Source organism: Myxocyprinus asiaticus, chromosome 1, assembly GCF_019703515.2.
Source record: "Myxocyprinus asiaticus isolate MX2 ecotype Aquarium Trade chromosome 1, UBuf_Myxa_2, whole genome shotgun sequence".
NCBI classification, from domain to species: Eukaryota; Metazoa; Chordata; class Actinopteri; order Cypriniformes; family Catostomidae; genus Myxocyprinus; species Myxocyprinus asiaticus.
This window is the reverse complement of record NC_059344.1, coordinates 35,169,744-35,195,392: the sequence shown is the minus strand read 5'-3', so window position 1 is coordinate 35,195,392 and position 25,649 is coordinate 35,169,744. Positions and strand designations below refer to the sequence as shown.

Below are 25,649 nucleotides of genomic sequence, written 5' to 3'. Positions count from 1 at the left end.
CTTTAAAAGGAATAAAAACTCTGCCGTGAACACCGCTGCCTCTCTACCGGATAAGCTAAATACTTTTTATGCACAGTTCGAGGGAAATAACACAGCCCTCGCAGAGAGAGCTCTCGCGGCCGAACCTACAGAGGTTAGTTCACTCTCCCATCTCTGTAGCGGATGTAACCCGATCCTTCCAATGGGTGAATATCCGTAAAGCCGCAAGTCAAGATGGCATTCCGGGCCACGTCATCAGAGCTTGCGCGAACCAACTTGCTGGTGTTTTTACAGACATTTTCAACCTTTCCCTCTCTTTGTTTGTAGTCCCCACATGCTTTAAAACATCCACCATTGTGCCTGTACCAAAGTAATCCAAAATCACTTGCTTATATGACTGGCACCCTGTTGCTCTGACCCCCATCATCAGCAAATGCTTTGAGAGACTAATCAGAGATTACATCTGCTCTGTGCTGCCTCCATCACTGGACCCATTGCAGTTTGCTTACCGCAACAACCGCTCCACTGATGATGCCATTGCATCTACAATACACACTGCTCTCTCCCACCTGGAAAAAAGGAACACTTATGTGAGAATGCTGTTTGTAGACTACAGCTCAGCATTCAACACCATAGTGCCCTCCAAGCTAGATGAGAAACTCCGGGCTCTGGGCTTAAACAGCTCGCTGTGCAGCTGGACCCTGGACTTCCTGTCAAGCAGACACCAGGTGGTTAGAATGGGCAGCAACATCTCCTCATCACTGTCCCTCAACACTGGAGCCCCACAGGGCTGTGTTCTTAACCCACTCCTGTATTCCCTGTACACACATGACTGTGTGGCAACACATAGCTCCAATGCCATCATTAAGTTTGCTGATGATACGACGGTGGTAGGTCTGATCACTGACAATGATGAAACAGCCTACAGAGAGGAGGGGCACACACTGACACGCTGGTGTCAGGAGCACAACCTCTCCCTCAATGTCAGTAAGACAAAGGAGCTTGTGGAACTCACATGGTCCGTCCACACTGAGGCCATTGTGAAGAAGGCTCATCAGCACCTCTTCTTCCTGAGACGGCTGAGGAAGTTTGGAATGAACCGCCACATCCTCACACAGTTCTACACCAGCACTGTAGAGAGCATCCTGACTGGCTGCATCTCCGCCTGGTACGGCAATAGCACTGCCCACAACCGCAAAGCCCTGCAAAGGGTGGTGCGAACTGCCAGACACATCATCGGAGGTGAGCTTCCCTCCCTCCAGGACATATACACCAGGCGGTGTGTGAAAAAAGCTCGGAGGATCAGAGCCACCCGAGCCATGGGCTGCTCTCACTGCTACCATCAGGCAGGCGGTATTGCAGCATCAGCACCCACACCAGCCGACTTCAGGACAGCTTCTTCCCCCAAGCAATCAGACTTTTGAACTCTTGATCTCTCACGATCAATATACATCAGCACTGCACTTTATTAATCTTATTATCTCACACTGGACTGTCATAAGTTATATTCTCTTAACAACACACTGGCAACTGACTATCAACTGACAGCCTGAATGTCAATACAGTCAAATATAACCTACTGTACATTTTATATATACTATATATACTATTTTTTTATTGTATAATGTGTATTCTATATTGTGTGTATTGTATAATGTACATTGTATGTTATTATTTGTATACTGTGTTGTGTGTAATTATGTGTATATTAGATTTTAAATTGTGTTGTGTAAATTTGATGTTTATTGTAGATTGGTATATGTCTCATCACTGTCACAACTGCTATGTTGCTCGGAACTGCACCCAAGAATTTCACACACTATTGCATTTGTGTATATGGTTGTGTGACAATAAAAGTGATTTGATTTTGATTTGATTTATATCATGTTGACTTTCTGTGCAACAATGAATTATCATCAATGGTGAATTATCAGTATCCCACATAGGCCTACATGTACACATTCATATTATACTTGCAATTTCTCACTCAAGGTGGCGCTGATGTTTCAATGATTGACTTGATTTACATTGCTATTTAATGAAGAAACAACATAAAATTAAACTATAGCAAGTACAACACATGAACAGTGTGATACGACTGTTGTCAGGTGTACTATTGAAATAATGTAAGTTGTGCATCTATTTAGACTCAATTGTAGATTATGTGTTATGTGTAGCTCAATATTTGTTTGACAGCCAGTTGCATCTCATGAAATTTCAGTGTGAAAGTCATGAATCCTGTTCTAGATTTGTCCTGATTTGTTGCATTATCTCTTTGATTTATGAAAAATAAAACATCAAAATAGTCACATCTCCCTATTTTTCATTTTCTCACTCTTAATTTGCTTTTTTATGTGGCTCCATTCCAGCATTTAACTTTCTCGCTTTTTCCACAGCTGTGAGCAGCAGATCTTTTAAAGGCAGTGGTGTGTTTATCATAGTGAGAGCCAGGGGCTTCCAGTGACTAACACATGTTCACATTACCTCCAACTGAAGCCATTAGAGGCTAGCCCCGCTCTGTCTCCCAGTTCTCCATTAACCACAGCTACAAACTCATTTTCCCTCCCTGTGGCATTGCAGCAGTTAACAGTGTGTTAATGAAAACAGCAGCGCTGAGGCATAAATAATAAAAATTGTGTCATAAGAGAGGAACGCTCTGCATATCATACACATGGAAGTGATCATGGGACAACAGCATACTGGAATTACTCTTAAAGGGATAGTTTACCCAAAAATAAAAAAAACTCAGTCTTCAGAATAAAAATAAATAAATAAATAAATAAATAAAATTAATTAAAAAGATTAAAGGGAGAGAGGAACTAAACAAAAAATAAATACGAAAGCAATAAAATGAGAAGGCAGAGAGAAAAAGAATTACAGAGAGAGAGAGAGAAAGAGGCACGCTTTTCATTTAATTTACCTCATGACCTTTCTCTATGAATAAGACCTGCAGTGCCAGCATGTTTTTACAGTACAATACCACAGAGAGAAAGAGTGAAAGAGAGTGTGTGAAAGAGAGAGAGAGAGAGAGAGAGAGAGAGAGAGATGCTTCGACCTAAATGTCCCAACAACACACACCATCTGATCTGATGATCTAAGATCTGATACGACATTCAAAGATCAAATGTGAGGTACAGTACATATAGTCTTTTTTCACATATTTTTACATATCATCTTTTTCACATAAGAGAATAACTAAAATGACACTGACCTTTACAAATAACAAAACTAAACACTGAACACCTGACTGAACAAAATGAGAGTAGAGAGACAGCAGAGATTAAATTAACATCTGCTCTGGGGGAGTGAGTTGGTGTGTGCTGAATTGAGATGTGGTTGTGGCTCGTCTGCTGTACAGAAGCTGACAGTTGTCAGTATAAGACTGCTGTTGTGGGATAAGGTGGAAAAAACACTGTATGGTAACATAAAGGTAGTTGATATGGGAGAACATGTGTGATTCAGATCAGGTGGGGGGAAACCATAGTTTTAAAGTATGTTCACACGTGATTTGTTTATGTATGTGATCTTGGAGAGGTTTGATAGAATTTTAAATTATACAGTATGTGAAAGCTCCAAACAAACTCGCACCCTTCTAAATTTAACTAGTTTACATGCACAGTTATAATCGAGGTACAGCGGGTTTTTGCATAGTCAAGCACTACAGTTTGTCTGTCCAGGTATATATGACACAATGCGTAATAGAATATTTAAATGAAGGATGTCAGATTTTGGAACTCCACAATCTCCGTGTGTGGGGGCACATGACTGGATTGTTGCTACTACTTCCATCCATCTTCTTTGCCCTGTAACAGCTTTATTTGAGGTGCTTCCATTGTACATGGATCTGTTCAGGGTTTCAATTAAGAACCGCTTCTGCAAGCTTTTTTTGGCAACTTTTTCTTTAAAGTCTGCCATTCCTTGTTTTTCACCCTTTCATGTTTTTCATCTGTATTTAAGAATGCTTATTTATGTTGTGCGTTACCTCTGTTTTTCAGAATGTGGAAATACTGGATGATGCTGAGCTACAATCGCATTATCCATGTCTGTTAGTCCGACTGTAACGATTTACAGTCTGACTGAAGTTTTTACAAATTATTGTTTAAGTCTTACTGAAATCAAACTTTTAAAGTGCATGTATATGTACTGAGTGTGAAAGCAAAGCAGATTCTATCTGTTTTGAGTTGAGGTCAGTGTGAACACAATGAGAACTGGGTTGTTTTTTAACTAAGCTTGCTTTTTGGTCCATTTAAGGAGGTCTAAGTTTGGTTCTTTTAGAGAGGACTCAAGTGTGAAAACACTCTAAATAAGAATAGCTTTCCATTGTCCACCCTGTGTTGATCAAGACCATTCACTCACTATCCAAAATGCACTGCAGGGTTACAACAGATCCAGATGCTGACATTGTGGGGGTCTGTATGTGTATGTCCTAATTTGCTTTTTAATAGTCTAGTCTAAATGGTCACAGGGTCTCAGGGATGAAATACATGTACTGTAAGATCAACAAAAATGAAATTTTTCAAACAAAATGACAAACCAATAGACTTGCAATTCATCCATCTATCAACCCTAATTCGCTAAACTCAGATAACCATGGTAAACCAATTTTACATATTATGAAGCAATAGCCACTTTTACTTTTTAGATTTAGTGAACTGATTCAGCAGAGTCATACAAAGCACTTGTTAAAAGGCAGTTCATCACAATTACTGAGCATGATGGTAAGAGGGCTCGACAGAGCAGAACTCCTAATATCAGTTGAGCAGAGAGAAACCCACTACTCAGATGGCAGTGGCTTAGACTCACCGAGTACACCCTCTCGGAATACCAGCCATTCCAAATCCATTTCTACATATATACTAGTGACTATATGTGTGTAATGAGATTGTGTGATAAGTGATATTGCTGAGGAGAACTCAATATTGTGGAATCAGTTATAGTTCTACAGCAGGAAGGAAGAGGTCACCTTATTGGGCACACTGATATATCATGTTTTCATATCATGTTTCATTACGGTGGTCAAGATAATGAGGTATAATATATTATCATGTATGAAATCGTATTAATCTCTATTGATCAGTGTTTTAATATGTAGAATGAATTACGGATTTGTGAGACGGTTATTGTCGAAGGTCTATTTCAAAAGATCCAAGAATAAAGTGCTGAGGCCTGGTTTACATTTAAACTGATGTTATACACTTATATTCAGGTCTATACACAAAGTGCGGAGTGCCAGACTCAAGAGTTGCTTAGCCTCCTTCTCCCACTATTTATTTCTCTCCCACAGCCTAAAGTTGACACATTAAGCAGATTTATGAAAGAGCTAAAGCTCATGGAAAAGCCATCACACTGTGAAATTACAGCACTCACAAGGGTAAAGTCCTTTTAATTTCTCTTCAGTTTGAGTAACAAGAACCAATATCCCCCCACCCAACAACAAAGACACTTCAGGTGTGGCTAAAAAGACTCTAAATATTAGTGCTTTTGATTTGATTGTGTCATGTAGAATAATACCATCTGCTGTATGGAGAAATCCTTCACTACTTGGAACAATTTCGAATGAGGGACATTTTCCTTCAACACTTAACAGTTCTACTTCCATTGCAGGTGCCAACAAGGAGCTTGGCCTCAGTAAAGGAACACTTTTATCAGAATAATTCAAAAGTGAGTACAACTGCTTGTGACAAAACTGTTACCACACTGCCTTAAAGGGATAATTAATCCAGAAATTACAATTCTGTCAACTTTTACTCACCAAAAACATATGACTGTCTTTACTGTCTTTGTTGCATGAAATAAAGTGAGCTATCTAGCAGAAGTTCCAAGCTGCTCTTTTCCACACAATGAAAGTGAATGGTGACTACAGCTGTCCTTTGTCCCCATTCCTTTTCTTTTCATAGATAAGAGCAGCATGGACATTCTGCTAGATAAGCATCTTGTGGTTCACACAAGAAAGAAAGTCTTACAGATTTGGAATGAAATTAAAAATTTTGGGTTGAAGGAATATTCCAGGTGGTGCTGTCAAAAGTACTGGTACTTCTGTATCAAGTCAGTACAAAAATACAAAAGATATAACAGTGTTTCTGCAGTACCGGTAATACCGAGCACCGACTTATTTCGGTACATGCACACTGTCTGACTGACACGACTGCTTCCAAATGCACATTACCATATTTGCTAATTTTTGCTTTGGTATCGAAATTGGCATCAAGAACCGTGAAATTCCACTGGTATCGGTACCGACTACTGAAATGTAGGTATCGTGACTACACTAATTCCAGGTTTAATACAAGTTAAGCTCAATCAACAGCATTTGTAGTATACTGTTGATTACCACTGAAAATACTCGTCCCTTGACTAAAAAGCAAAAATAGTGGTTACAGTAAAGCACTTAAAATGAAAGACCCCATTTACACCTGGTATTAAGATGCATTTTTGGTGATCCGATCATGTGGTCAGTGATAAATACAGGTCTAAACGGGTCTGAAACTTGGATAAAAAAAAACATAAGAATTTGGTCAAAAACTTATCTGAACGCATCACATTTGGTGTGTAAACACTAATCCGTCCTGTATGCGTCCCAGCAGCAGCGAAGAGCCACCCCCCACCTGTCAATCAACCACTGCGCTAAAACAAGAGTTTAAACTTTGCCGGTTACGAGCGGCAAGGAAATAGCCGTCCGATCTGAAAATTAAAAAAAGTAGATACATAAACAAACATGAGAACTTCACAGATCTTCTTCAGTATGTCTGAAATCAACATGCAGGGACACTTATGAGAAGCACGAGCAACTGCAGCTCAGGCTAATACAGGTTATCCACTAAAATAATTTATAATTCTGCTCAAAAGTTTGCGTTTGTGCTTAGATTACATTTCAGCTGCATCTAGGAGAAATAGTGCGGCATTTTTTTTTCACACTTTCTTTGTCTTTTCTGACTTTGTTGCAGTTTATTATCATGCAGTAACACACTGACATAGTATGTCATCATGAGACAGAGTCCCTCCCCTCCAAATCCGAACACAAGTGGTTACAGGAGATGCATTTAAACAACCAGTTGTAAACAGTGATGTGTCTCACCTGACCACATGTGATCGGATCACCTGAGATGCATCTCAATACCAGGCAGAAATGGGGTCAAAGTGAATGCGGCCAGTTCATAAATGTTACAATAAACACTGTTTTCAAAAGTATATCCACAAGATTATACATGTTACTATGATTTTAGCAAGACAAAATCTCTATTCAATGTTACATTTTATTGTGATAGAATCAACTACAGGAGGCGTATCCCAAATGAATAGTTTGTGCGAGTATTATATCAATTCCAAAAATGCAACAAAAAGAAGTGTAGTATGAGTACCTGGATGATGCACTTCTTCAACCGTCAAAGCGGAGATTGTTGGACACTTCATGCACTCAGCACTCACGGCTTGCCGTAAGTAGCAGAAATCATGGAGTTACCTGGCTGCATGTGGTCTGACAAAACAATTGTAAATAATGGAGAATGTAGCAACTAGCGGAACTTCAGTGAAGACAGCATTTTACAACTGTAAGTTGAAAGCTTTACCATCACTCCAAATTGTAAGTGCATAGTGTATAGTATGCATCATTTAAGACATCTAGGGTTTCTCGGCATTATGTTTCCATGCCAACAACATTGTAATATTGGATATAACTTTAAACTAATAAGGTTATTTTAACACAATAATATCATGTTAATATGTGTTTAGGTCATGTGGCTATACTTTTGAAACAATGTGTATTTTAACATATATGGACTGGCCCATTCACTATTGTAAGTGCTTTCCTGTAACTGTGATTTTTGTATTTTTGTATTTTTTTTTTTATAAACAAGGGACAAGTTGAAATATTTTTTTGTGGAAATCCACACTATACCAAAAATACTGTTGATTAAGCTTAACTTTTATTCAACCTGGAACATTCCTTTAACTATCCCTTTAACTCTAAATCAGAAAATAAAACTGTAGCAAGCCAGTCCACCCAAACTCTTCATCACAAACAAACATACACAAAACAAACATGTGCAATAAAGCCACTTCACATTCACAACCTCACACACAAATTATCTTTGCTTAGCTAGCACAAGTCCATCAATTCCATTGAGATGTTGATATTTTCATTGAAAATGTGATGGAAATAAGGCAGTGGCAATATTGTGTGTAACAGTGAGTAAGAACATGTACTGTATAAGACCAGCAGAACAGTGTGTGTACAAACACTCATAGCAAGTGAAGCCAGCCTGAGTTATAGGACTGGGGATTTGCAGTACATGTCAGACTCAGTGATGGAGGATAAAAATGAGGGAGAAAAAAGAGAGAGCGAGAGTGACTTTTGTGAGGGGTGACACTTTTCTTTCCTTTACTGGCTTGATTGTATCTTTAAATGAGTATGGGGACAGGTTTTTACATGCATACTACTTCAGATGCTTTCACTTCGAGCACATCAGCACGATTCAATAGCACCTGTGGTATATTCCCCAACAAAATAAACACTAATCCTATCTCAACGCTGTGCCCTTGTGCTACACAACCTCTGGTCAGTACTGAGCCAGGTGTTGGCACTGGTAAATATTGATACCTAAACATAGCAGCTCCACTGGAGGAATCATGCAGTCAGATTATAAATTCAGGAGTGGATGTGTATGAACATATAGCCACAGTCATAACAAGCTCTAAGCTTTAAGGTTGTGGGCTGTGGAAAATCTCATTGCAGTTCAGGAAGGCGTGTAGAAAACAAATAATGTCTTATGTAAATGTAGCAGCCGCACATCTGCCACTTAAATTAATCATTTCATTTTAACTTATGGAGGCATGCAAGCACAATTAATTGATTATGTTTTAAAACAATAAATGGTTATGCATAGAAATGACTGCTTAGCAATCATACTATAGCTCGTGGCTTTAGCTCACAATGGTTTACCATCCAATGTAAAAGTTATTAGTTGGGATATACTCACATCTGCCCCTGCTAACAGAGCTCCATTGGCATCAGCCATGTTCATGTAGTTGTTGTTATTACCAAACTGCAAAAGAAACAAGAAAACATTAGTTGTTATTTCACTTGCATCAGTCTCTCAACATACAATGTTCTAATCCACTGATTCACCATACAGGAATGACATTTGCTTTATGCACCAAATAGTAACTACGTTACAAGTCACACTTTACATGTAAGTGCATTAGGTACCATGAACTAACAATAAACAATATTTTTTACAGTATATTAGTTGATGTTAATTTATACATTTATAACTGTCTATTGTTAGTTCATGCATTAACTAATGTTTACATACAAACACTAATTGTTAAATATGTACTAGTATAGGCTAAAATTAACATCAACTAAGATGAATAAATGCTGTCAAAGTATTTTTCATTGTCATTTCATGTTAACTAATGTTAACAAATACAACCTTATTGTAAAGTGCTACCATGTTACTTCTTTATAAGAAATCAGCTGAGTACCTCAGCTGAAAATGTATTCATTCTTCAATTTACCCCTTATGTATATAGGTAAGACTAACACTGGAAGTAACCCAATTGCTTATTCACCTCACATCTTCATGTAATGCATCTGAGAGACAGGCAGGTATGGCTTGCTGCCTATAATGGAAATGTTTACTTTCCATAACAAAAGTGGGGGAGAGTCACACAGACATATTTCTAATGGTAAATTACCTTGCAGGCTGATGAAGGATCACTGTTTTCAAAAAGTGAAAACAGAGCAGATTGAATTGGATTGTGTGTAGGGTGGGTTAATACCTCTCCAATGAATAAAAATTAAAAAAAAAAAAAATCAATAACAACACAGAAACAAGAGCAGAAAAGGTTTTTGAACTTTGAAAATAATAAGCAAATGTTCAAGACATGTGCAAAGATGATGGGATGTTGTGTTTTTTAAAGCCTAATCTTGCACAGGACATCCATGTACACTTTAAAAAGGTGGTAACCTGCAACTGTGACCTTAATAGTTCACCCAAAAAGGACAATTTTCTCACCTTTATGCCATCTCAAATTTGTATGACCTTCTGTCTTCTGTGGAACACAAACAAAGATATTTTGAAGGGGATAGGTGATATATTCATACAATGAAAATCAATTGGGTATAATACTTCCAAGCTTCAAAATTGACATAAGACAGCATAAAGGTAATCTATACAACTCATATAGTTTAATCAAAGTCTTCTGAAGCAATACAATTGGTTTTGGGTGAGAACGGACCAAAATGTAACTATAAATCTTGCCATCTGCAGTCTCCATGCTTCAGAAGACATGGATTAAACCACTTGAGTTGTATGGATCACCTTTATGCTGCCTTAATGTTTGGAAGTGTTGGTCCAAACTGACTTGCATTGACTGAATATAAACATATCATATCTCCATCAAAATATCTTTGTTTGTGTTCCATAGAAGAAAGCAAGCCATACGAGTTTGACATGGCATAAGGGTGAGTAAATGATAAATTATAATTTTGGGGTGAATTATTCCTTTAAGGACCTGATCCAACCCTTACAATTAGTTTTGTTGGTGCAGGTTAAACATTTTTTTTCAGTATATCATTGTAAAAAGTTTTAACCTGCAATTGTTACCTTAAGAAGCTATTACTACCTGATTAAACCATTCAAATTAGTTTTGTTGGTGTAACCTAATGTATTAAGGTTAATTCAGTTATCTTAAATCATATTTTTTACTTGAATAAAACCAGTAAATTCAGATGTTACCACATTAAGCACATTTTTAGCTTAACATATTTTTCAGTGTAGTATGTCTAAGCTTTCTTACCAAATTGAGCTTTTCCTTATTCTAATCCTTTATTATTTCTGTATCCCTCTAAATCAAACATGATGTAATCATTCTTCTGAGCCACAAACACACTGACAGGTAGGAACAATGGAACAGCAAAATGAGGAATTATGGGTAAGCAGCTGTCTATAACCAGACAAATCAAACACAAACACACACACACACACACACACACACACACACACACACACACTCATGGGAGTACACATGCATACACACAAGCATCAACCAGAATAGCCAGAAAAGTCATCCTCACAACAGCCTTAAGGCCCTGATTCAAAGCCTCAACCAACAGCAAGTTTTTGTCTGTTTATAACAAAATGATTCCTTCAGATGCTACACACAACCAAAAGAGTCGAAATAAGAGGGAAAAAGTGCTTTCTTATCTTATTGTGGAGGGCAAACAATAGCAGAAACAAATTAAAATCAGCGCAAAATTAGAAGAGCATTAATTTTTTTTTCCCCTCGCTTTGTTCTCTCCCTCTCCCCCTCATCTTTTTGTCTGAGTGGTTAGTAAGCGAATGTAATTACCGAAGGAACTGTAGCTAATCAACTGCGGATGGTATCCATTAATTAGTCTATGCCCTGGAGAGAGAGTGAGCAAGAGAAAGAAAAGGGGAGATGAAAAAAGGAATGAGCTGCTATGTTAAAAGTCTAACCACCACACATACACGTCTACCCATGCACAACACAAACTCAAACACACACGCCGGGCTCGCGGCAGCTGCAGGACTTGAAGAGCAGGTGTTTTGGGCTGAGAAGGCCTTTTGGAGCTCTCACCTGGTGCTATCTACACTAAAGAGGAACACACACTCATTCATTCAATACAGCACCATAATGTCAGTGGCAGAATGTCTCTCTGAAAATAGAAACAATGAAAAATAACCATCTCTCCACGCTGTTTGTTTGACTGTTGTCTCTTTCTCTGCTATCAAGCATTCTGATCATATCATTAGGTGTCTACACTAAAAAAAAGTGGTAACCTGCAAGGATCTATTTCTACTTGATCTAACCCATAAAAATACTTTGTGGGTGTAACCTAATTGGTCATGTAAATTTAGTCAGATTAAATAATATTCTGGAATTAAAAGTGCAATCAGTAATGTTTTGCCCACTGTACAAAGATGCCCTAACCCCACCCCCACCCTAATCCTAACCATATGGAGCCTGTAAGGTACCTTGCTAGGAACAACCCATGGCACCTTTCTCTCATCATGTAATTTTTTTTTTTTTTGGCATCGTCTTGGACTTAAACTGACACTTATGGGGGTTTTCCACTGTGGATAGTACCTGGTACTTGTTTTAGTACCACCTCGGTCGAGGTTCCAAGCGAGCCGAGCCGATACTAAATGTGACGTCAAAACCCTGCAGATCACTGATTGGTCAGAGAGAATCATCACTACCAGTGTCACTGGATTTGCGACACGGGACATCAACCTGCTAGTTTTAAAGTTAGCAACAGCAATAGCAGTATCATTTGTTCACGCGACTTTCTAATTGTAAATAGAAATGGCTTTGCGCAAAACCACGCCGTGGTCAATAAACGAGGTGCAGACGTTCCTCTCGTTAGTAGCCGAGGAGTACGTTAGTAGCTCTACGGCAGTAGAGGCGGCGCAACTATGACGTTCAGCCTATAATCCCACCCACGTTGAGGCTGCACTAAACTGCAGTGGAAAAGCAAGCTCAGAAAAGTAAAGTGAGCAGAGTCGAACCATAACGTGCAGTGAAAAAGTGCCACTAGTGGCGTGGATGTAGCATCATTCAGACACAGTAGTTTTCAGTTACTGACGCCATTGTAGAATTTCACTATTCTCAATCAGCCTTGAATAATTTTATCAGTGAGTTAGTGTCCAATAACAGGGCGGTTATTGAGATTAACTGAGTAGTATCTGGCTGGTCATGTGATCATAACATGGCTGCCCCCATGACGGGACCCTCCACATGTAGAATAAAACAGCTTTTATAAGGTTACTGTAACGAACTCAGACTGGAGGTCGGGTTAGAATCCATTATGCATTAGAGTTTAATGAACAAATCCAAATCAGAAGGCTCAAACGTGGTCAGTACATCAGGCAGAGGTAGGTAACAGGCAAACAATCCAATAAGGTCAACAAGACAGAAAGGGTAATGCAGAAACGTGAATCCAATAAACAGGCAGAAGATGATAACGAGGCAGAATGAGAATACACTTGATAAACACTTGGTAAAGCAGGTGAACTGGCAATACTTCACAATATGGGAGTGTGAATGCATGGCTTATATACAAGGCAAACAGGAAGTGACATGGCAGGAACTGATGTGGCAGGAAACAGGAAGTGACAGTTCAGAATTCAGGTGAGGGCTCCCTCTGGTGGACGGGAGACCGCTCAGCTGTTACTTTTACTGACATAACTGGAGCTTCCACATCATGCGAGTGCTCATGCTTTTATACATATGTTTGAAAATATATGTTTCAAAACTTTTTGAACATGAAAAAAGTGCACCTTTAGATAAAACCTAACCTATCCTAGACCTACAGTACCCAGTCAACCTACAACGTTTTATTCACTTTCACACATATGACAACTACAACGGTTGATTTTGACTTTATAAACATTTATTTTTCACATTATTACTCACAAACTGCTATGTTATGATATCAAAACACTTTTACTATAATGCATCATTTGAAAAATAATACATTGTAATGCATGTATTACAGGCTCCCCAATATTTACACACTTATTCTAAATGTAATTAGCTTGTGCAGAAGATCACTACAGAGAGTGTTGGAATTTGGACTCTGAAGCCTGGGGTTCGAGACCAGTCATGCATGCAAGCTGACACATGTGACAAAAGTATCACAGAAGTGACGAGAGATGGGGTGGTTGCTTCAGAAAATGTACTTTTCATTTCGCACTTTCTTTTTGGACACCATCAGGATTTAGGCTAGTATCCACAGTTTTCCTGAGGAAACACTGGGTGGCGCCATTATAATTCTAATTGTCTGTTTTATGTTTCTGATCTCAAGATGCGATGTAAAACTACCAAAACAAGCGATCCAGATAGAGAACAACAACCATTTACGTTTTTTAGGAGTAAAAATTAATTTCAGGCTCAACTCGTGCTGTTGTTGGCTGTCATAACAACTCAAAGTAGTTAATGATATCAACGTAACTAACTTTGGACCATCGCTTCATGACATGTTTTTTGACAATTTTTTCAAATGTAGTACCTTAAATATTACCCACTAAGAATATACACCAATGCGAGTGAAAACACTGGAGACCGGAAACTGAAAATGGTCAAATGGTGGAATACTTCCGCGTTCAGGAAAATGGTGGATAGGGTAAGGATGTCTGTTTTGTTTACACTATTGGTTAGGTTTAGGTTAAAGTTTTAGGTTAGGGAGGCAAGTTTTAAAACATCCATTTAATATTCACCGTAAAAACCTTGTCTGATTAGGACACCATTTAGGCCACCCAGCTGGACATTTCAATGGGAAACTAGGCAATTTTGTTTCATGAAACAGTTGCCACGGTCACGTAATGCTCATGAGACCAGGCTGATAAAACCAGGTAGTTCAGATGTTACCACATGAAGCACATTTTATGTTACCTCACAAACATTTTTTTTTTTTACAGTGTACTGTCAGTGGTCCAGTCTCCTGTCTGAATGCCTCAAGTGCCATTTAGGTTTTGTTTTTTTAGTTTTTCCTGTTTAAAGACATGATGGCGAATCGGCAGTGAAATTGTGAGCCAGCTGTGGGTAGTTTGACGAAAAGCAAATGGTTTCGGCTTCAGGCTCTTTTTTAAGTGTGTGTCTGTGGATGAAAGTGAGTTTTCGGAACAACATAGACCAATGGGGAGAAATCTCTGAAAGAAAATTCCAGAGGTCTGTTTTTTTAGGGTCTGACAACATTCACCTCATTAAAGAAAATGAATTAACCTATCAATCTAGAAAAGAATAATTATAAAAGGAAAGCAATTAAAAAACTTAAAGTAATAAAACTGATGGACCTAACAGTACTGCACTGTTAAAAAGTGAATTTGCAAAAATAAATACCATCTCTTGAAGACACAATCGAATGAGAAATAAAGAAAGAGAGATTACAGACAGACAGAATGAGAAAGAGAGAGAGAGATCGCAAGGTGGATTCTCAGAAGATGGAAAAAAGTTCCTGCCTCATTTCATCGCTAATGTGGGTCTTCATAATACAAACAGCAAGGGGAGAGAGATGTGTGTGTTTGTGTGTGTGTGTGTATGAACTTGCACTGCTGCTCATTCACACCATCAGCATTCACCTTGTTTTAAATCCCATTACCTGCCTCTCTGCCTCACATCACTGTCACATGCAGATCCACAACTCATGAATATTAATTGAACAAACACTGCTCTCAAGCAAATACAGTAACATACAGGACAAGAAATGCTGTTTTAAATCATCTTGCTCTTGTCAACTGTACATTTATTAAAAGACATCAGTAAACAGAAATATAACCAAGAAAGTGGGGGGGGGGGTATTCTTGGCTCTTCAGTAGGAGAGCAGACCCTCTAATGTTCATGGCAGGATGGGATTGAGCCAGATGCCAAATGAGATTAGCCATGATGCGAGGATAAGACAAACTGAAAGAATGAAAGAGGGAATGCTGTAAAATGGGTCAGATCAGACAATGGAGCCTCTGTAATTAACAAGATGAGAACCACAATGTAACCACTACCTCTCCCTCATTAGTGGACAGTAACAAGCTCAAGATGCACCCCTAAACTTACTTAAAAATGCTCCAATCAGACAATCTTACATGGTTATTTTTGTAATTATGCGCATAAAAATAATGTGACACTTGCATATTATACTTCAGGATGCATGAAGCTCCTGGTTGGTTTGGGACACCAGTGTCCATACTGAGAAGGGTTTCCTAACCTTAGTGTTTGTATATGCTTATGCAAGTGTTTCCAGGAGGAAATAAGCTATTATTTCAACAGAGTGAATTCAATCACATTGAGTTCCAAAGACGAAAGAAAGCCATCCAGGTTTGCAACAAAATTAGGGTGAGAAAATGATGACAGAATTTTCATTTTTGGGTGAACTATCCCTTTAATATTTTAAGGGAGATAGTAAAGCTCATGGAAGCTTCTATGATGGCATGAAAACACACACACAAATATAAACATGAAACTACATAAGTACAGCCATGGCCAAAAGTACTGGCAGTGACATACATTTTGTGTTTTGCAAAGTTTGTTGCTTCAGTATTTGTAGATTATTTTTTCACGTTTCTATGTTATATTGGAAAACAATGATACACATTTCATAAGTTTTAAAGGCTTTTATTGGCAAAAACATTTAATATATGCAAAGAGTCAATATTTACAGTGTTGACCCTTGTTCTTCATAACCTCTGCAATTCGCTCTGGCATGCTGGATATCAGCTTCTGGGCCAAATCCTGACTGATGGCGATCCATTCTTGCCTTATTAGTGCTTGGAGTTGATCACAATTTGTGGGCTTCTGCTTGTCCACTCACTTTTTGAGGACTGACCACAGGTTCTCTGTGGGATTAAGATCCGGGGAGTTGCCTGGCCACGGATCCAAAATTTCAATGTAATAATCTCTGAGCCATTTCTTTATCACTCTTGCCTTGTGACATGGTGCTCCATCATGCTGGAAAATGCACGGATCATCACCAAATTGCTCCTGGATCGTTGGGAGAAGTTGCTCTTGCAGGATGTTTTGATACCATTCTTTATTCATGGCAGTGTTTTTGGGCAGAATTGTGAGAGAGCTCACTCCCTTGGATGAAAAGCAACCCCACACATGGATGGTCTCAGGATGCTTCACTGTTGGCATGACACAGGACTCATGGTAGCGTTCACCTTTTCTTCTCCGGACAATCGATTTTTCAGATATCCCAAACAGTCAGAAGGGGGCTTCATCAGAGAAAATATCTTTGCACCAGACTTCTGCTGTCCAATCCTTGTACTTCCTGCAGAATTTCAGTCTGTCCTTGATGTTTTTCATGGAGAGAAGTGGCTTCTTTGCTGCCCTTCTTGACACCAGGCCGTTGTCCAAAATTCTTCGCCTCACTGTGCTGCAGATGCACTCACACCCACCTGCTGCCAATATTGAGAAAGCTCTGCACTGGTGGTGACACGATTCTGTAGCTGACTCCTCAGAAGGAGATGGTCCTGGCGCTTGCTGGACACTCTGGGACGTCTCGAAGCCTTCTTCACTGCAGTTGAACCTCTCACCTTGAAGTTCTTGATGATCCAGTTCTTTCGGGTGCAATATTCTTTGCAGCAATTTCCTTGCATGTGAGGCCATTTTGATGCAAAGCGATGATGGCTGCACATTTTTCTTTGGAGGTAACCATTGCTAACAAGAACACAATGATTGGAAGCACTGCCAATACTTTTAGCCATGGCTGTACACACATCTTCACACAGTTCTGGGGTGGAAATTTGTAAAGCGACGTCTTTGCCCAGCATGCCCGCACAAAGAGCCTAAAGCAGAGCTGATCTGCAGGAGCAATCGATCACTAAAAGTCAGTTTAAAGCTAAAATCATTACATGAAAGCACTGCACACAGAGAGAATACAGTCACACTAACAGAGACACTGCTTCCTCTCATCTCTCTCTATTTTATACTCTTTCTTCCCTTTTCTTTCTTTTACTATTCTCTTCTATTCTTTTTTTTTTTTTTTTTTTATTACATTCAGCTAAACCACACTTTTTCTTCTACTTTTTTTTCTTCTTTTTTTAACAGTGGCAGATTTGAGTCTACAATGAGTCATGAAAAAATGAAAACACTGCTTTAAAGGCTGGCTTGATATCTATCACCTTTCACAAACATATCGGGGAAGAGAGAAACAGAGAAGATTTAAACCAGAGCACTAATGCAAAAATGAAGTTACAGAGCTACAAGTGGCCACAATGAAATCTGAGAGCAACTTGAGCTTTTTTTTTTTTTTTTTTTATCAGGAGAATGATATAAACGGATCCATAAAAACATACTTGATCCTCATTCCACTGAGCTTTTTGTAAGCCAGACATTATACAACTTAATGCCTGAAGAGGGATGATTGAATGGAAATGAAAGAGAGTAAATATGATTTTGAAAAATGCAGGATTTCTTATTGGTTGAGTATACTAACTTTAGAGTATTAATAATAATATAAATATTAAACACTTTCTAATTATAAATATTATAATGATTATAAATCTATAGTTTATAGTATATATTACTACATAATTATTATTATTATTATTATTATTGTGTAAGATATTAAAATCAATTACAATGCAAAAAGTGCCCTTCTATTTGTTTGTACATCTTTAAGTGAAACATATCATACAAGATAAGATGTCACACAAGAGTAGACTCGGGGTGAGTCATTACCTTCCACTGCCCTGGCATTTGTTTCTGCTGTGTAATAGAGTTGGACCTACCAGCAAGGCCGTTTTGTCTTATCTAAATACCTCGGATTAACGACAACCCCCATAACTTCCTATGTTGGCGTCACAGGCCAGCTCTTCTATTTCAATCCTTACAGAAAACCTTTAAAGAAACCACTGACTAGCTGAAGCTTCATCTTTGATCTTATCATGTACAGTGTCTACTGGCTCTCTGCCACAGAAAAGCTAACACCATGGATATAGCTTCAGAGATTCCCACAATAGAACAGAACATCCAGTTACCTCCACACACACACACACATACGGAAATGAGGACATAGACGATGACTTACAACTGATATCATTTCAGATGTCTGGACTCTGGAATGTAGCAAACAAGCCCTCTGTAATAAAAATGCAATGCAATAAAAACCTATATAACCCTGTGTACCCCTCTAAAAATGTTAGAGTATAAATTATACTACCAAGTTCCACTTTCAACAAAACTGCAATATTTTCTACTGTATTCATCATTTCTATGCAACATGATCACACGGGAAGTCGGCATGCTGTTTCCAAAAGTTCCGGTACCCTAGGATTAGCAACAGTATGTCGACTCGGACATATTTGGAATGGCTCAACAACAATTACTTTCCCCCATGGCACGACTGGTAGCGCGTTGCGTCAGTTGCATGGGAGACCACAGTTCAATCCCCATTCAAACAAGGAAGTAATCACGTTTGTATAAACAAACACAAGCGTGATAAGGAGGTTGCTGTAACACAGACTCCGGAGAACACAGGTTAAGATCCATATGCAGTTTAATAGTAAACGTGCAACTCATAAACAGACAGGCAGGGTAAATCACCAGTAATGGAACAGCGTAGGCAGATGAGAGATGTAGTCATAAACAGGCAAAGGTCAGGGCAGGCAGCAAACAATCACAGTAAGAGTCCGGGTAAATGATAGGTAAACAAGGCAGGCAGCAGAGTATTAAACGGTGGGTAACAGGCAGAAGTCAAACACAGGCAGGCAGTATAAACAGAGGTAAACGCTCAGAAATGTTAGCAGGAGCGAAACCAGACTTCGCAATGATGATTGTTAGAACAGCGCTTAAATAGTCTATGAAACAGGGAACAGGTGTATGTGTAATCAGTCCAGGTAGGCATGCTGGTAAGTGTAGTTCGAGGTGCCCTCAGAACTCGGGCGAGGGGGACCTCTGGTGGTGAGTCCTTGTGTTCGTGACAGTTGCATTTTTATCCCTAACATTGCATTTTCTCTCTGCTAATGGTTAGGTTTAGATTTGGGTTTTGGTTGGGGGGTAGATTATTTTTTACAACTGGCTTCTGGCGAACTCTCCTGGATATAAATGGATGTCACACTTGTGTATATGCTCTGAAACACTTACCGATTTAGCCTCTGGGGGCAGTGTTTTAAAATTCGGTCAATGTATAACGATTTCGGCTAAAGAAAAATCGGCACACACTAACCGATTTTTATGTGAGATCAGGCTGTTCTATGACTAATCTGTCTGATATAAAACCAAAGACCGGCAGTGTGTGTATTCAGACCTTACGTAATATGGATTTCCTTTATTGCTGTTTGGATACATCTGCAATAGGTACATTGGTAGGGCTGTGAAACACAAACTGTTAAGAGTCAGCTCATACATCAGCTCATTATTCTACAGAACACTCCACCATATTAAACAAATGGATCAGCCTACAGCTGCAGAGAGGAGCCTGTGTGAGGGGCCAGAGGTTATTGTCTAATTTAAATCTTGGCAGTATTCCCAGGCCAGTGCCACATTCCAATTTGTGGCTGTATAGCTTGGCGCCACTGACAAGAGTGCTGCTGGAAACACAGTTATGGCCGCCCTCCAGAAATGTGTTGAGAAATGGCGCAATCAACAGGTTGGGGAAGATTAACAGTGTGGTTGGCATAAATTAGCCCAAATAATGAAAATGTCCAAATATTGATGACTAATTTATAGGTTTATAGTTTGTGCCACACAGACTGCTTACACCTATTGTATACACAGCTGTATGGAGTTAGAGGTTTTGCTGGTATGTGACAAACAAACCAGGCTTTATGCTAAAGAACAACCAATCAATAGACAAGGACAATTCAAGTCCAATTGCCATATGTGTTTATACCTGAACTGTCATCTTGAACGTTCTGCATTTCAAAAGAGGGCTAAGATTACGATGGCAGTGCCGCAGAAAGTACAATATCTAATCTTCCTTATTCACTTCTTGTCATTATGGTGACACTCTGAAAGCTCATGAACAAAAGAGTACTAATGATTTGCACAGATATGCCCTAAAATTATTCCACTCTTGAAGACAGGGTGACAGCAGAGAGATCAAAGAAAAAGTTAAATAAATCAGGGAATTACTGGAACTGTGACACGTATTTTTAAAGGGTTTCATCGTGGTGAGGATGGAGAGAACTTATTTTAAACAACATAGAAGTTATTGAGAGAAAAGAAGTGACAGTTTAAATCATCGTTTGAATCTGACACAGCAACAAATAAAGTATAAAGGAACCTCTGTCCATGTATGTCAATCACTCATTTCTCACAAAGAGATCCTGTGCATACCTCTGAACTTTACAGTTTTACTTAACATCGACATGCATCCTAATTAGATAATATGATAAAAATGTGTAAACAATCACTAGGATTACCTTCTGCATAACATCTTCTTTTGTGCTTCACAGAAAAATGAAAGTCAAATAGGTTTGGAACAGCATGAGGGTGAGTAAATAATGACATAATTAAAATGTTTGGGTGTACTATCCCTTTAAGCAGTTTCTCAAACCGATAACTATGTTTCAGAAAACAAACTACAATCTTTTAGTGCAAGGACAGCATGCAATTTTTCCCCATTTTACAGTGGAAAGTCTGAAAAGGGGGTCAATAACACATCCTATATTTGAGTCTTGACCTCTGTTACAGGCCAAATTGGAAAAGTGCTGTACAAAAATAACAGAGTGTGCAAAGCACATGAAACATTCCACAGGCCAACCATCATCCTCAGCACATCCGTAGACACTGTCCACATCCATCTGTCTTCATTAGGTATGTTTTTGACCTGTTTCTCTGCATATGAAGAGGTCTTTAAGGACCTTCTGTGTGCTCCTAACACTGTTAGCTTGGATATTTTGAAAGTCGTGACCTCACATCAGCATAGCTAGCCAATTTACCACAACAGCAGGTCCGGTAGAGACAATGGCAAGCGGCTAATCCGAGTCCTTAGAGCAAAAAGATATAGAAAAGGTCTGGCATGGAATGGAGCTAAGGATGGTGGGAAAAGAGAGAAAGACCACTTTCATTGACTTGACAGACTGGGATGCTAACATAAAATGAGATGTTATTCGGTCATTTATTTACAAAACAGGCATCAAGCCCTCTTTTCCGCTGGACCCAAACCCTGAAGTGTGGTTTCTCTGAACAGAGATCATGCCTAGTCATTGACTTTAAAGCAATGTCATGCTTATTATTCCTGAACTAATGTTTATCCAGAAATATTGAGCTAAAGAAGACTGTTTTTGAGGGACCTGACAAAGATGAACAAGTGATCCTTCTACAACAGCAAACAGAGTGATTTTCTCTATTATATTAAAGGATAATGGCACATGGTTTATTTCAAAATATACAACAGTTAGTTCCGGTCCTCTTATCTGATTGGATGAGAGACGTTCCATGAGTACTGATGGTCTCATACCATCAGCACTCTGACACTTCACTGTGTGTATCACTCCACTTGTGTTCGTGCCGTTCTAAACTAAAGTGTAAGAGCAGTGCAGATGTGTTAAGAGCTACTGTATATGTGTCTCTTTACATGTTTTTTTTTTTTTTTTTACATTACATATGTTAGCCAGCAGGTGGTGGCAAAAGATAATTTTTGTGTGTAATATGAGCCAGTTGATGAAGTGAAGTGAATCCGCATCAGTCAGTGTTTACATACAACAGCTCTACGTGATCGCTCGTATTACTACTACAGTACTAAAGCTAGGAAATAGCTTTAAACGGCTTTAAACTAACAACTTCAGCATTTCGGCTCATCACAGCTGAGAAACACAACAGACTGATTAATTACAGAACTCAAGGTGCTTACCTCTTACCGGACTTTCCACATTGGAGAGGACGTGCTGTTTAAAATGGCGGAGAAGATTGCGGTTTCTATAGTGAATGACTCCTGCGCACTGGCTACCGTGAAATAGGGAGGAATACCCCCACTTGGACAGCTACTTTTCCACTGAGACAGCTGATCTTCAGAAAGCTGACAGCATCTCTGCTTGGGAGTGGAAACAGGTGATCGCACACGCTCCATCCTCTCTCTCTCTCTCTCTCTCTCTCTCTCTCTCTCTCTCTCTCTCTCTCTCTCACACACACACACACACACACACACACACAAACACACATACACATCCTTGTTTCTCCAATAACTTGTTAGAAACAGCCCAAGCTGTGATTTTAGTTCTAAAGTGAAATTTTTGAATTACTAACGAAGGCTTGGATGCATCGTTTGGTTTGAACCAGCAACGGCAGATTCTGATCCGTCGCATAAGAAAGTAGTTCCATGCACAAATGCGTTTTTTGACCATACTCCGTTTTTCCTCATTTTTTTATTTATTTACTTGTTCATTGAACTGTTGTATATAAGCAATATCACACTCGCAATCATGCTATATGGCCCTAAATCAGCACTGCTGTGATTACCTACGGCCGAATCACAGCAGTGCTGATGTAGGGCCATATCGCACTCTTGCTCGTGTGATATTGCTTAATTACAAAGTACATATTCACATTTCAAGCAGTTTATTTGGTGAAGCATCTTTTCTTCCACCAAATCTTTCGCCACTCTTAAACTCAAAATTGACTGAACCAAAGATGAAGATGAAGTTTTATTTTCATTCACGTCTCCCACTCATCCTGTGACTTTCCAATTAAAATCAGAGTGACTAATTGAGTATAATCGTAGCCAGAAGCATGACGTTTAAACACTGGCAGACTCGCTGTCAGTGTGGACTTGTCATGTACAACAAAACATGTTTAAAGCATAATTGAGGCCAGATGGCTTAATCTGGTGCCAAGACAGACAGGCAGTCCATTTGCATGTCCATAGAGTATTAGTATAACTGTAATCAAGAATCATACAAGTGTCTGTCAGACAAGTCCTTTCACTCAGTGTAGTATTTCTTTAAATCCAGAGACAAGATTCACAAGGCCTTCTTCAGTATTGTGACAGAAGCTTTCAATTGGCACTATGTGGCAATACAAAGTCTTTCACTTCAGCATGCTCTCATTCTCCAAATTAAATTAATTAAATACGGTTGTTGTGTGCCTACATGAGAGCACTCCAATGTGTTCAGTGGCTAAACGGTGAAAGTCTTCTTGTAAGTACTCTACAATGCTGGTGACCAGACAATCACAAATGGTTAATTCATTAAAAATAAGTCCCATGATGGAGACTGAAATCATGAGCAAATCTGCACTGGGTTTGGTTGCACCAGCTGTGCGTAAATTCTCACGTAATTTGGTACGTAAAGTTCACACTAAGGGCTTAGTTACTATTAGTTAGTTTGAAACTAATTCAGTGCTGAAGTTGGTTGCACCACCTGTTCTTAAGGCAAGACTTAACTAGTAAGTCGTAAGCTCTCCATAAAGTGATGCATAGTCGCATAATATAACGTTTACCTGTATTTATCCAATAAGCAGCCTTCAAATTTGTACACAGATGTATTAAAAAGCCCTGCATTTCAGTTTCTCTCGCACTGGTTGATGTTCAAACCTTGTTTGCTCACGTAACTGTCAGCTGTAATAAATTATATTTCCAATAAAAATACGATACGTAATAAAAGTAGATTTAATAAATAGTATATTTGCCCTGTGTAAATAACAATATATAGGACCTGTTTCTAAAATAAATAAGGGGTGATAAATAAATAATAATACAACAAGCTGGAAAAATAGGCATTTATTCATTTTAATATCCTATATATATTTTGAGTGTAAATGAGTGTAAATGCCAACACCATCATATACACTACCGGTCAAAAGTTTTGAAACACTTGACTGAAATGTTTCTCATGATCTTAAAAAATCTTTTGATCTGAAGGCATATGCTTAAATGTTTGAAATTAGTTTTGTAGACAAAAATATAATTGTGCCACCATATTAATTTATTTCATTATAAAACTAAAATTTAATTTAAAAGAAAAAGTTTTTGAAATTGATGACTTGGACAAAATAATAAAGAAAAGCAGCCAATAAGTGCCCAACATAGATGGGAACTCCTTCAATACTGTTTAAAAAGCATCCCAGGGTGATACCTCAAGAAGTTGGTTGAGAAAATGTCAAGAGTACATTTCTGCAAATTTTAGGGAAAGGGTGACTACACTGTAAAAAATGTCTGTAATTTTAACCGTAAAAGACTGTAAAAATGCTACAGAAATAAAATGTTAATTGATTAACGAGTATTGACTGTAAAATATACAACATACAAAATATATAACATTTTTTAATATATTTTAAAAGACAATACAGTAGTTTTTACAATAAAATGTTGTAAAAATTTAAATTTTTAGATGTAAAAAGTATGATTTTCCTGTATAATTAATGGTAAAAATGTACATTATTTTTAACAAGAGAGTACATGTACTTTTTACAGTAAATTATTGTTAAAATTACAATAAAAACATTAATCAGGCGTTCCCAGAATTCCCTGTGTGACCCATTACATTTCATTATATTTTATGGGAATAGTTATGATTCTTCTTATTTTTAATATCAGTTATGTACATTGGGGTGTTCTGTTTTATATTTGATGTAGTTTAGTTAATGTTTATTGCATTATTTTAATTTCACATGTGTTACCCTGATGGTGTTTAGTGTTTGTGTGAGTGACATTGAGCGCTGTCTCTACATGTTTATTGGTCATTGCTCCTGGAAGAGCCACTATTGTTGAACTTCATGTCATCATGTGCCCTTCTGTAGTTACTACGGTGATTAACAAATACCTTATAAAGTAAAAAGCAGACTTTTACAGTTTCAGAAGGTTAATATCAAGTTTATGAGGTTTTTATTTTTTATTTAATTTTTTTACATTGCCATTGTGGTCATGTAAATTACAACAGTTTTAAACTGTAAAATTTAAAGATTGTTCTGTAAAGTTGTTTACATTTTTACTCTATTTTTTACATAATTATTCTGGCAACCACAGCTGCCAGGTTTTTTTTTTTTTTTTTTGTGAAAACAGGATTTTTTTTTTTTTACTATGTACTTTGAAGATGCTAAAATATAACACAGTTTTGATTTATTTTGGATTTTGTTTAGTCACAACATAAAGTTTTGATGACTTTAATATTATTCTATGTGAAAACAAAAAAATTATAATAAAGAATGAGTAAGTGTTTCAAAACTTTTGACCGGTAGTGTATGTCGAAAGGACTAAAGCCTGTCATGCAAAA

General features: G+C 38.2%; 1 protein-coding gene across 2 annotated transcripts in view; it reads right to left on the bottom strand.

Moving 5' to 3' along the window:
* The window catches only part of LOC127444157 (TOX high mobility group box family member 3-like), a 102,486-nt gene that overhangs the window by 53,955 nt on the left and 22,882 nt on the right, over window positions 1–25,649 (bottom strand). The window contains exons 1-2 of one of the 2 annotated variants that reach the window (XM_051703394.1): window positions 8,955–9,012; window positions 7,338–7,453 (exon numbers count right to left, since the gene is read on the bottom strand). Coding sequence is in view for 1 of the 2 variants with exons in the window: in XM_051703385.1 (XP_051559345.1) it covers window positions 8,955–9,020 (66 nt within the window). In the remaining variant the exon portion in view is untranslated. Of the gene's footprint in view, window positions 1–7,337; window positions 7,454–8,954; window positions 9,021–25,649 lie in introns of those variants that run through there. The other variant, XM_051703385.1, reaches the window with a different exon arrangement.